The sequence below is a fragment of the Protobothrops mucrosquamatus genome, unplaced genomic scaffold, assembly GCF_001527695.2.
Source record: "Protobothrops mucrosquamatus isolate PMUCROS unplaced genomic scaffold, P.Mucros_1.0 scaffold6158, whole genome shotgun sequence".
NCBI classification, from domain to species: Eukaryota; Metazoa; Chordata; class Lepidosauria; order Squamata; family Viperidae; genus Protobothrops; species Protobothrops mucrosquamatus.
Genome location: NW_015391993.1, coordinates 22,150 through 35,307, shown reverse-complemented (window position 1 = coordinate 35,307; position 13,158 = coordinate 22,150). Strand labels below are relative to the sequence as shown.

Here is a 13,158-nt window from a genome sequence, read left to right as displayed (position 1 = left end):
TTAGGTTCTGTTTATTTCCTTTGTGCTTGTATTCTACTCCTTGGAGATCTATCACAAGGGCGGATTCCCGTTGGAACCCTCCCTCTCCATGAATCCAGCCAGGATCCCAAACTCAGCGCCTCATAAAACATTTTTGAGGAAATCTCCCGAAACCCATCAAAAGGCTTTTGATCCTTTTACATTCTTCCCGCCAAAACGTCAAAGAGAGGCTCGGCCAATCGGAGCTGATCACGAGGGCGGTCGCCAGTCCCCTCCTTCGCGCCCGTCGCCTCGGCAACAAAGCCCGCCTTCGCCGCGGCGTCCTCGTTCTTCCTCGCATCCAATTAGACCGAGCATACAGGAGGGAGGGGGAGGCAAACCCCGCTGCGCAGGCGCAGTTCGGGCGAGGAAGGCGAATCCGTGCTGGTAAGCCAGAGGAAGGTTGCGGGATTTATTTGGGGGGGGGGGGGGGTCGATTGTTATTTTCTCCCCCGTTATAGGGAGTGCGCATGCGCTCTTCTCCCCCCCACGCTGTTTTGAGGTGGGGGGGTCCTTGCCCCGCAGCCCCCTCAAACCGGCCTTAGGTTAAAGAAGCTAATCCATGTGAGGCCCCGTCTGCCAACATGGCGCCCGCGGGACCACTTGGACCCCATTTCCCAGGATCCCTCGCGCCACGGACCGTTCCCCACGCCGCTCTTAAAGGCGCCGTCCCAATTCTGGCTGCGCCATTTAAACGCGCCGCGTTTGTGGGGAAACCTTCCCCATTGAATCAGATTCATTCATTCATTCATTCGTCTATGGCAACCTTGGCTCTTTTATGACTGGTGGACTTCAACTCCCAGAATTCCTGAGCCAGCATGAGGGAACTATGGTCCCCTCATGACCTGTGGACTTCAACTCCCAGAATTCCTGAGCCAGCATGAGGGAACTATGGCCCCTTCATGACTCATGGACTTCAACTCCCAGAATTCCTGAGCCAGCATGGGGGAACTATGGCCCCTTCATGACTCATGGACTTCAATTCCCAGAATTCCTGAGCCAGCATGGGGGAACTATGGCCCCTTTATGACTTGTGGACTTCAATTCCCAGAATTCCTTAGCAGCATGGGGGAACTATGCCCCCCTCATGACTTGTGGACTTCCATTCCCAGAATTCCTGAGCCAGCATGAGGGAACTATGGCCCCTTTATGACTTGTGGACTTCAATTCCCAGAATTCCTTAGCAGCATGGGGGAACTATGCCCCCCTCATGACTTGTGGACTTCAATTCCCAGAATTCCTGAGCCAGCATGAGGGAACTATGGCCCCCTCATGACTTGTGGACTTCAATTCCCAGAATTCCTGAGCCAGCATGGGGGAACTATGGCCTCCTCATGACTTGCAGACTTCAACTCCCAGAATTCCTGAGCCAGCCTGGCTCAGCTTGGAAACCTCTCCCTTTCCCCTCAGCATGGCTGGCTCAGGAATTCTGGGAGTTGAAGTCCACCAGTCATAAAAAGAGCCAAGGTTGCCTACCTCTGGTCTATGGAGATTCTCAGTCGTCCCTAGAGCTGAAGAAGCTTCTGGGATGAGAAGCGAAACATCTTCAAAGAAAAACAAGAAAGTCCAGTTGCCTCCTGAAAAAGAATCTTTGGCATTCATTCATTCATTTTGTTTTGTGTGTTCACTCAGGGCTTCTGCGCCGGAGACAAATTCCTTGTGTGTCTAATCACATTTGGCCAAATAAAGTATTCTATTCATTAGGAAGCCTATTTTTAGAGCTAAGTGTCAGAAAACTAGTGAAAGCATTAAAGAATGCATTGGGGAAATCCAAGAATTGAAATATCCAGGATCGAAAGGCAGTCCAGATCGCACAACCTCTTCACATTGTTTAAATGAAAAGCAGTGTAAGCTCTGAGATATGGGTAATCCTCAACGACAGCTGAGCCCAAAATTTCTGTTGCTAAGTTGAGACAGTTACATGAGTTTTGCTCCATTTTATGACCTTTCTTGCCACACTTGTTAAGTGAATTTTTGCAGCTGTTCCCAATTGAATTTGCTAGTCAGAAGGTTGCAAAAAAGGATCACGTGATCTTGGGATGGTCTTAAATATGAACCAGGCGCCAAGTGTCTGAATTTTGATTACACGATCACGCTGGATCCTGCAACGGTTGTTAAGTGTGAAACTTCTTTTCAGTGCTGTTGTCAGTTTGAACGCTCACTAAACAAATAGTTGTGGGTTGAGAATTACCTGTGACTAGTTCGCTGCTTCCTTCGTTGGGTTATTGGCGGAGGGGATAGAAAGGTGGGGGAACAAAGGAAAAGATGGGCTGAAAGATAGATTAATAATGATGATATGATGATAATCATAATCATAATAAAGTTGGAAGGGACCTTGGAGGTCATCTAGTCCAACCCCCTGCTCAGGCAGGAAACCGTATACCATTTCAGACAAATGGCTGTCCAGTTTCTTCTTAAAAACTTCCATTGTTGGAGCATTCACAGCTTCTGGAGGCAGGTGGTTCCACTGATTAATTGTTCTCACTGTCAGGAAGTTTCTCCTTAGTTCTAGGTTGCTTCTCTCCTTGATCAGTTTCCATCCGTTGCTCCTTGTCCTGCCTTCAGGCACTTTGGAAAATAGCTTGACTCCCTCTTCTTTGGGGCAGCCCCTCAAATGTTGGAAAACTGCTCTCATGTCCCCCCCTAGTCCTTCTCTTCATTAAACTAGACATACCCAATTCCTGCAACAGTTCCTTATATGCCCAGAGTTGCTAGGGATACTCTAACGGACAGCATATGCATTTAAGAAAAATCAAACAATCTTCTGCTCTTGCTCTTTCTAGACAATGCAGGGGGAACCAAACCCCTCTGAGTCGCTCATCGACAGGACCATCAGGATGAGGAAGGAAACGGAAGCGAGGAAAGTCCTCCTGGCCTGGGGATTCCTAAACCTGTCACTCGCTGGCATGGTCTATACCGAAATGTAAGTTGGAGAGCTTGCTTGACTGAGTAACACAGGGGTCTTCAAACTTGGCCCTTTGATGTCGTGGACTGCCAGAATTCCTCAGCCAGGCACACGTGCCTGGCTGAGGAATTCTGGAAGTCCACTTGTCCTAAAAGGGCCACATTTGAAGACCCCTGGAGTAACAGAATAGAGTAACAGAATGACAGAGTTGGAAGGGACCATGGAGGTCTTCTAGTCCAACCCCCTGCTCAGTCAGGAAGCCTTACACCATTTCAGACAAATTAGGGCGCTGTCAAGGGTGGGGGACAGACAATGCGATTCACTTAACAGCTGCAGCTATTTGTGCTTTGTAATGATGATTAAAAAAAATAGGTCCTAAAATTGGGCATCGCTCACTTAACCTTCGCCTTGCTTAGCAACACAGATTCAGCTCTAAATTGTGATGATAAGTCGAGGACTACCTTACAAAACTCTGGAAAACAGAAATATGAATGCTAACCTTTGCCTTTCTCTCATTCTAGGTCTGGAAAACTAATCAGTTCCTATTACAACATTTCATGCTGGGTCCTCTGGTATATTGGTGAGTATCCTGCAGGTCTCCAGCAAGGGAATGGTGGTTAGTTTCAATGCCTGAGGATGTCTGCCTTTATCTTGGTTTGTTTTTTTTAAGCAAGTTGGCAGCCCTCTGTGTTTAACATGTTGCTGCATTTGAAGACTTCTGTTCCGTGAACGAAGATGGAATGTAGGTGTCCCAAGATAACGTTGCCGAATCCAATCTGGGTCGGTCACCGGGACCAGTGGTTTTGTCTTCCGAGCGTTTGGACTCGTGCTGAGCCCATCCTCGGGGAATCTCTCCCTAGCCTAGAGAGAGAGTTGGCTAGAGAAAAAGTTCCCTGAGGATGGCTCTGAAAGTCCGAAAGCTCGGAAGACAAAACCTCTCGTCCCGCTGACTGGCCCAGATTGGATCCTGCGACTTCTTTTCCATGTTCTTACAATCCGTCCGTATCACATTCGGCCTATGTGTTAAGTTTAGGTAGTTCCATCCACCCCTCTGGTGAAATTTCCCCTCTACTAACCTTATTTAGCCCCCATACAAGAGAATATTTGTAGCTGAGGACTGGATTGTTGGAACACCTCCCCACCAGCAGGTAAATAGCCTGATAAGCAGAGATTAACACCAAGCAGTAGACAATACCCCAATCAAGGAACTACCAACTCAGATGAACAATGGAACAATAAACCCCAGCCTAATCAAGGAATCACCAAGGACATCCCCATCAACACTGATAGGACAAGCCACCAATATGTAAACGGACCACAATCCCCCTTCTTTCTAGCACGTTCTCTAGTTGGGTCGTGAAATGTCCTTCCCTTCCTTCCTTCCTTCCTTCCTTCCTTCCTTCCTTCCTTCCTTCCTTCCTTCCTTCCTTCCTTCCTTCCTTCCTTCCTTCCTTCCTTCCTTCCTTCCTTCCTTCCTTCTAGCACTGATGATGTTCCCTAGTTGGGTCATGAAACATCTGCAAGAAAGCAACCCAGCTCAGAGAAAACCAAGGACCCCACATTCTTCCTCCTTCTCTTCCTCCTCCTCCTCAAATCCCTCTCCCTTCTAGCACTGATGATGTTCCCTAGTTGGGTCATGAAATGTCTGCAAGAAAACCACCCAGCTCAGAGAGCACCAAGGACCCCACAGTCCTTCCTTCCTTCCTTCCTTCCTTCCTTCCTTCCTTCCTTCCTTCCTTCCTTCCTTCCTTCCTTCCTTCCTTCCTTCCTTCNCTTATTTAGCAATGCCTTTCCTTCCATCACCAACCGATCTGATCTCTTGTTAATGGTTCACTGTAGATTTATGTGTTTGTGTTTTGTTTTTTAAATTCTAGAACTTGGCTTTGCCTCTTTGTTCAGCCTCAACGCCTTATTTGATTTCTGGAGGTACTTCAAATACACCATGGCTCCTACCAGCTTAGTTATGAGTCCTGGACAACAGACACTCCTGGGACTGCAGAACGCAGGTGGGGCTGTTTTCCGTGTTCGTTTAGAGCAGAGCACCTTAAGACTTGTGGACTTCAATTCCCAGAATTCCTCCAGCCAGCATTCTGGGTGATGGAAGTCCACTCGATTATATTGTACACCGCCCAGAGTCCCTCTCCCGAGGGAGAGGGGCAGTTAAGAAATAACAAAATATAAACAGGCAAGCCCCATTACTATAGCATCCCCAACAGATGGCCCTCCGGACTCGGGTTCAGCATCTCCTAAAACGGGTCCCCAACACACACACCCCAGTCCGTGGACTGGCACCAGTTTGCGGCACGCCCGAAACTGGTCTGCACAAACAAGTGAAGCCCCAGGGCTATGTGCTAAAGCAGTCTATTCCATTGATGGATAGCTCTGCATATGAAGGAGTGCAGAGAAACATACAGATATTTCTTGATTTAGGACTAGTTGTTTAATGACCAGGCCCAGGATGGGTGCTTTGTGGACTGTAAAGCACTTCGGCCGCCGTAAAACGTGGGCGCCCTCCTCCCGGTGCCCCCCCAACATGTTTCAGGCACCTGGCTCACCTTTATGACTGTTGCAGCTTCCTGCAGTTCTGTGAGGATGCTTTGTGACTTTTTTGACAATTTCCACCCCACCCCCCACCCCCAAAAAACAACCTGCCTATGGGGAAGTCTGAGTTTGCACTTAACAACCATAATATTTGCTTAATGGCCACGACGGTTCACTCCGCCTCAAAAGTATAAAAATAGATAATTAATAATAATAATAAAGTTGGAAGGGACTTTGGAGATCATCAAGTACAACCCCCTGCTCAGGCAGGAAATCCTATACCATTTTGAACAAATGGCTGTCCAGTTTCTTCTTAAAAACTTCCAGTGTTGGAGCATTCACCGCTTCTGGAGGCAGGTGGTTCCACTGGTTAATTGTTCTCATTGTCAGGAAGTTTCTCCTTAGTTCTAGATTGCTTCTCTCTTTGGTCAGTTTCCATCCATTGTTTCTTGTCTTCGGGTGCTTTGGAAAATAGCTTGACTCCCTCTTCTTTGGGGCAGCCCTTGAGATATTGGAACACTGTTATCATATCCCCCCTTGTCTTTCTCTTCATTGCTAGAAATAGAAGTATTATTATAATGAGAAAAATAAGATTTGTAATTCGAATACGAGATTTTGGTACGAGATGGGAAACGGAAATGCTAAGAAATTTGAATAAGGGAAGCCTTTGCTTGTCCAAATATAACTTACTTTGGAATGATAAACAACAGAGGCATTTTGAACACTGAGGGGAAATTAAAATTTTAAAAAAAAAGCGAAAACAGGATACTGATTGAACATATGGATGTTAAGTGCAAATGCAATTAAGATATGTTTTGGTTGGAAAAGTTACCCAAAACTGACATCATTGATATTATGAGAAAAATGTAACAAAGAGGTTGATATTCAATGGTGTATTTACTAATAACAATAAGAATTGTATTTGCCCAGTTTGGGAAAACAGGCACTGTCGTAAGAAGAGAGTAAACATTGGATGGCGTAATATTGGATCTAGAGTGAAGAAGTTAATATAGACCCCTGAATTACAAATGGACCCAGACAGACAGTATTTGACTGTAAAACTAGAAAATTAATAAAATATTTTTTAAAAAAGTATAAAATCGGGTCCGGTCCCATGTCTGCCTCGATTTACGATCAGAAATCTGTTCCAGTTACGGTCATAAGCTGAGGATGACCAGTTTTTATTTAGCTGCTTTGTTTCTTATCACCCTGAATGGTTTTTCTGTTCCGGCTTCATTCAGAAAGGTTTTTTTTTTTTTCACCCCAACAATTACAATTTTATAGTAGTGGCGAAAAAACAAACCATCATCTTCAAATTACACTTAGCTTGTTGGTCTCTTTGCAGTTCTTCTTAACCTTTGAAGTTTAATTTCAGCGGTCCAGACTACACCGCCCCGTGAGCTGGTGCCCAAGAAGACGCCTCCTTCGACCCCCTCCCCTCCCATCCAGGGGCAGAGTGTCCTGAGCTACAGCCCGTCCCGCTCCCCCAGCACCAGTCCCAAATTTGCAACCGGTTGTATCTCTGGCTACAGCCCACAGCTGCAAGCCATGTCAGGAAGCAGTGGATCCTACAGCCCAACTGGGAGTTTCTCTCCGGGAAGCAACTACAGTAAGGTATGTGTGAGCTGTGGTCCCGTTTACAAGCAGTCCTCGAAGCACGACCAGGATTGGGGATCGGAGTCTCCGTCGCTAAGCGAGGCGGTTGTTAAGGGAGCCGCGTACAACTTGAAATCCATCCATCTTAAAGTGGCTGAGATTGAGACATCTCCAATTCTTACTTTAAGTGTACATAACTATTTCCTACCATTTGACGAGGACAGCTTAACAACTTAAGTACAACTTAATGGCCCCAAATTTCTGTCACTAAGCGAGACATTGAGTTTTGCCCCGTTTTACGACTTTTCTCGCCACCTCGCTTAAGCGAATCGCCGCAGGTCTTAAATTAGGACCCCGGTTGTTAAGTGAATCTAGCTTTCCCCCTTGACTTTGCTTGTCACACGAGCCCAGGACCCTGCGGCCGTCGTAAGTATGAGTCAGTTGTCAAGCATCTGAATTTCCGGTGAGGACCCTGGGGATGCTGCAACGGTCATAAGTGTGGAAAACGGTCATACATCACTTCGGTGCCGTTGTATCTTTGAACAGTCACTAACTGAGCTGTTGTAAGTCGGGGACTTACCCCAACTGTATTTCAGACTGCAGTGAATTGTTTTTTAAATGTTTCCTAACAATCTGTACAGTGGCCAGAGTAATTATTATTATTATTGCTACAATTGAAAGATGTTTGAAAACCTGTGCTGCCATCACAACATTGCAGGTAAACGGTAAAAGCCTGACTCAATCGGCTGAGAAAAAATGGATTCCTGCTTGAAATAAGGGGAAAAAAATGATTTTGGGCCTTGATCATTAAATTGGCTTCTTGTTGAAACGGCTAACAAAGTTTTACCTGAAGTAAAGCATTGAGGTCGCTGCATTTTGTATTTGACTGCACCGACAAATGTTGGAAGTCATTGATTTTTTCTCTTTCTTTAACCTCTTCCCTTTTTTTTCCTTCTGTATTTTCCTATTTTCTTTTTATTTCTATTATATATGGGTAGTCCTTCACTTATGACTGTTCGTTTACTGAGCAAAGTTACAGCCACACTGGAAAAGGTGACATATGACCGTTTTTCAAAACTTAACAACTGTGGCGGCACCCCTGTGGTCACATGATTAAAATTTAGACAGATGTTAAAAATGTAAAAATAATTCAGGCACGTATTATCATGTTTGATGGACATGTGAGAAAGCAAAGAGAACCTGAACTTTTTTTACTAGGTATAATGCCAGAAAAGGCTAATAAACAAAGCCTATATTTGATTTTACATGTCACAACAGCTGCAAGAATAACGTTTGCGCAATATTGGAAAAATGAAGGAATACCACCAGAGGAAAGAAATAATTAAAAAAAATACTGGAATGCGCAGAGATGGACAGATGGACTATGAGATTGAAAGAAAAAGAAGAAACAGAATATTATCAAACTGGGGACTTATTTTATCAGTGGCTAGAGAGGAAAGATTGAAGGATTAGGAATTAAATGTGTATCAGTGTTTTTTTAAAACCCAGATAGCACGTTGGTTGAAAAATTATTATATGTAAGAAAAAATCAATAAAATCTTAAAATTTAGACACTTGGACACATATATATGACGGTCGCAGCGTCCCGGGGTCGCGTGATCCCCTTTTGCGACCTTCTTGACAGGCACAGTCAATGGGGAAGCCAGATTCTTTTAACAACCGTGTTACTAACTTAACAACTGCAGTGATTCAGTTCACAACTGTGGCGAGAAAGGTCCTAAAACGGGGCAAAACTCAGCAACTTCCACACTTAGCGACAGAAATTCTGGGTTCAGTTGTCGTAAGTTGAGGACTGCCCATGTTGTAATAAACTTCAGTAACGATTCAGAAAGAGAAAACGCTGGATTCCTGATTTCATTTGGTTCCGCTTAGGTGCCGCCGTTCAGTCCTTCTCCGGGCCCCTTGATGTACCCGACTAGCATTGGGCCCGTGGACAGTGGCGGGATGAGGTCCAGATATCGCTCCTCGCCGACCGTCTACAATTCCCCCACGGGAAAAGCCGACTACATGACGGATTTGAAGTCGCTCGACAGCTTCCTTCGAAACGAGGAGGAGAAACAGCACCGGGTCCAGCTGGGTGAGTAGTGGGCTGAAAGAAAGGCGGGGCGGATAACTCACAGCGCATTCACCGAAGTTACTTAAAAGTTAAGTCAGTGTGTATTGTGGTGTATTGGTTAAGGCACCAGGCTAGAAATCGGGAGATCGTGAGTTCTAGGACCGCCTTAGGCGTGAAAGCAGGCTGGAGGACTTTGGGCCAATCACCAGGACACAGAGAGTTCTAGTCCTGCCTTAGGCACGAAAGCCAACTGGGTGACTTTGGCCCAATCACCAGGAGACAGAGAGTTCTAGTCCCGCCTTAGGCACAAAAGCCAGCTGGCTGACTTTGGCCCAATCAGGAGACAGAGAGTTCTAGTCCCGCCTTAGGCAGGAAAGCCAGCTGGAGGACTTTGGGCCAATCACCAGGAGACAGATTCTAGTTCCGCCTTAGGCACAAAAGCCAGCTGGGTGACTTTGAGCCAATCACCAGGAGACAGAGAGTTCTAGTCCCGCCTTAGGCATGAAAGCCAGCTGGGAGAGTTTGGCCCAATCACCAGGAGACCGTGAGTTCTAGTCCCACTTTATGCATGAAAGAGGGCTGGGTGACTTTGGGCCAATCACCAGGAGACGGTGAGTTCTAGTCCCGCCTTAGGCATGAAAGCTGATTTGGTGACTTTGGGTCAATTACTAGGAGCCAGTGACTTCTAGTTTCTTTGAGTGATTAGCCCAGTCACCCAGCCGTATTTTGTGCCTAAGGCGGAACTAGAACTCACCGTCTCCTGGTTTCTAGTCGCCCTCAAACAGGCTCTCTTAGCAAAGGAGGCGGTCGGAGGGTCCAGCGGCCTCATTTCTGTCTGTTTCTCTCGATCGCCGCAGGCAGCTCGGATTCCAGCTCTCCTTCAAACAGTCCAACATTTTGGAACTACGGCCGCTCCATGGCGGACTACGCCCAGATGCTCAGGAAATTCCAGTACCAGCCAGCCTACAGGTCCCAGGCCCCCTCAGCTAACAAGGATGAAGCCGACTTGAGTTCCAAGCAAGCCGCCGAAGAGGTGAGCAACGTTGGCGGGGACGGAAAAGGTGGTTTTCCTCCACGGTTCTCCGCAGGCCTCGGTCCAGGCTGCACATCCTCCTAAGTCAGGGTTAGGCAACCTTGGCTCTTTTATGACTGGTGGACTTCAACTCCCAGAATTCCTGAGCAAAATAGTGTGACCCCCCACCCACCCCGCTCTTTCTTGGCAGCTCCTCAGACCTTGTGAAGTTCTTCCTACTTTTCCCTCCTGCCTGGAGTTGTTGTAACTTCAAAACCTCTTTGTCTTCCTGGCCAGGTCTGGGCACGCGTGTCGATGAGCAGGCAGCTGTTCGATCACATGGATTCCTGGACCGCCAAATTCAGAAATGTGAGTTTTTGCCTTTGGCCTGTGTGTGTGTGTGTGTGTGTGTGTGTGTGTGTGTGTGTGTGTGTGTGTGTGTGTGTTAAATGTGAGCCAGCCCTGAAAATTCCTTCCTGAGGTCGGAGCTTAGAGAAGAGACTCCGGCTAATTAGGGGTGCTTGAGCCTGAAGTCCACATAGTCCTTGACTTGAGGACTAGTCGCTTAGTGAAACGTAGAAACACCAACATCAGAAAAGCATCCAGCAGCCCATCAAGTCTACCGTCTGAACATTTTGTTTGTTTTTGTTTTATTTTTAATTTAAAAGGTCACGCTTTCCCCCTGTCCAGTTGTGCCCCACTTTAGGGGCCCCGTGCTCATCTCCATTTAATGATCGGTTGATTATTTTATTATTATTATTATTATTATTATTATTATTATTATTATTATTATTATTATTATTATTATTATTATTATTATTATTATTATTATGGATCATCGCACAGTCAGCCAGATGTTCAGACTGGATTTGGCATTTTTGTCTACCTATCGAGTCCTTCCCAAGGACCTATTATTATTATTATTATTATTATTATTATTATTATTATTATTATTATTATTATTATTATTATTATTATTATTATTAAATTGCTTTTTGTCTTGTTATTCTTTTTATCATACTCTTTATTTAATTTTCAGCAGGCCGTCAAAGTTCCAACAGACCTTCCCAGGGCTACTTACGGCCCAGATTTGAAGTTTCAATGGACACACACACACACACAAACACACACACACAGAGCTTTCCTTCCGGAAGTCCCAATTGTGTTTTGCGCATTCGACAAGCGGCCCTCATTTACAGCCGTTTGCAGCGTCCCGCAGTAACCCGATTACAATTTACAACATTGATTGATTGATTGATTGCAGGAAACCAGGGTTTACTTCTGGTTTTTGACCAAAAAGATTTTAAAAAAATCCCATTGTGGACAATGACTCATTTTACGACCGTAGTGTCTGGTTAATGACCATTGCAAAAAAAAAAAAAAAAAAGGTCAAAATTGGGCCAAAATGCTCAAATGGGGAAACGCTTAACACCCAGCAGGATTTATAACCCTAACTTCAGGCTCAGTGACCGTCGTAAGTTGAGGACTGCCTGTAACCCATTGCTTTGAGAAGGCCTTTTCCTATTGCTGGTAAATGCTCAGTGCTGTGTGTGCGTCAGCGAAATAGCAAATACAGATGTCGTTCTTCTAAATTCTATTTTCTCCCCTTCTTCCCCCCCCCCCAATATCTTTTCGGATCCGACAGTGGATCAACGAGACAATTTTGGTGCCTCTGGTTCAGGAGATCGAATCTGTAAGCACTCAGCTGCGAAGAATGGGCTGTCCAGAGCTGCAGATTGGAGGTACAGCGACGCTACAGGAAATTTTGTGCTGTAATCATGGCTTCCAAGTAAAATATGTGGATTAAAAATCATAATTACGTATAAAGGGGCTTTTTTTACTAGCTGGAAGCATCTGAAGTTGTCAACCCTGTAGGGAAAAAAAAACATTTTTGAGAGTTACATTAATACAAGATGGAAGACGGGTGGACTTCAACTCCCAGAATCCCCCAGCCAGCCAAGCTGTTTTTTTTAAAACTGGTGCTTCTCCATCTTGGAGGGTTGAACATGGGTGGACTTGAACTCCCAGAATCCCCCAGCCAGCCAAGCTTTTGTTTTTTTAAGCTGGTGCTTCTCAATCTTGGAGGGCTGAAGACAGGTGGACTTCAACTCCCAGAATCCCCCAGTCAGAATTGAAGTCTACCCATCTTCAACCTGCCAAAGTTGACAAACACTGGCTTAAAATTTTGGGATGTCCACATAGGCTTTCTAGCAGCCATTTTTTCTTGTGGCAACATCAGTTTTAGTGGTTGTGCCTCCCATAATCCCCTGCAATCTTCACCAGTGATTCTTTCTGCATTCCAACTCCTTTTTAAAAATATTATATTATATTATATCCCTACCCACAAAGTCGATTTGAAGAATTTCGATCAACTAAGTAACAGGAAGTCCTTGACTTAATGACCACCTTTCAGCCCAAAATTTCTGTTGCCGAGTCAGACATTGGTTAAGTCAGTTTTGACCCGTTTTAGGACCTTTCTTGCCTCCGTTGTTAAGTGGATCGCTGCAGTTGTTAAGTTAGTGACCTGGTTGTTAAGTGAATCTGGCTTTCCCCATGGACTTTGCTGGTCAGAAGGTCACAAAAGGGGATTGCGTGACCCCTGCAATGGCCACCGTCATAAATATGAGCCAATTGCCAAGCGGCTGAATTTTGATCACATGGCCCTGGGGATGCGGCAACGGTCGTAAGTGTGAAAAACGGTCATAAGTCACTTTTCCCCGGTGCCGTTGTAAGTTCGGTCCCTAAGTGAACTGTCGTAAGTTGAGGACCCCTTGCATTCCATCAAGTAACTTAAATACGAAGCGTAGCCTGTTTTGGCTTTGTTCAGAAGCCTCGTTCCAGGGAGGTTTCAGCAAGCATCTTGAATTATGGTGTTGCAGAATTATTGTGTAGCAGCTGCTCTTTCCGTTTGTGAGGTTGTTTCTTGAACAAAAGGAAGTCCACAGCTGTTGTCGAAGCCCGAAACTGGGGACTTTCTTGATGGCGAAGGTTGCAGTTTCTCTGGTTTTT

At 45.5% G+C, this 13,158-nt stretch overlaps 1 protein-coding gene across 1 annotated transcript in view; it reads left to right on the top strand.

The window, feature by feature from the left end:
- The first annotated feature begins 388 nt into the window (after positions 1-388).
- Positions 389-13,158, top strand: part of TMEM209 (transmembrane protein 209) — a 19,904-nt gene continuing 7,134 nt past the window's right edge. Inside the window, exons 1-9 of the mRNA XM_015829456.1 lie at positions 389-405; positions 2,802-2,941; positions 3,445-3,503; positions 4,798-4,929; positions 6,840-7,078; positions 8,954-9,158; positions 9,995-10,170; positions 10,447-10,518; positions 11,795-11,891. Coding sequence (XP_015684942.1) covers positions 2,805-2,941; positions 3,445-3,503; positions 4,798-4,929; positions 6,840-7,078; positions 8,954-9,158; positions 9,995-10,170; positions 10,447-10,518; positions 11,795-11,891 — 1,117 coding nt within the window. The 5' untranslated portion in view covers positions 389-405; positions 2,802-2,804. The remainder of the gene's footprint in view (positions 406-2,801; positions 2,942-3,444; positions 3,504-4,797; positions 4,930-6,839; positions 7,079-8,953; positions 9,159-9,994; positions 10,171-10,446; positions 10,519-11,794; positions 11,892-13,158) is intronic.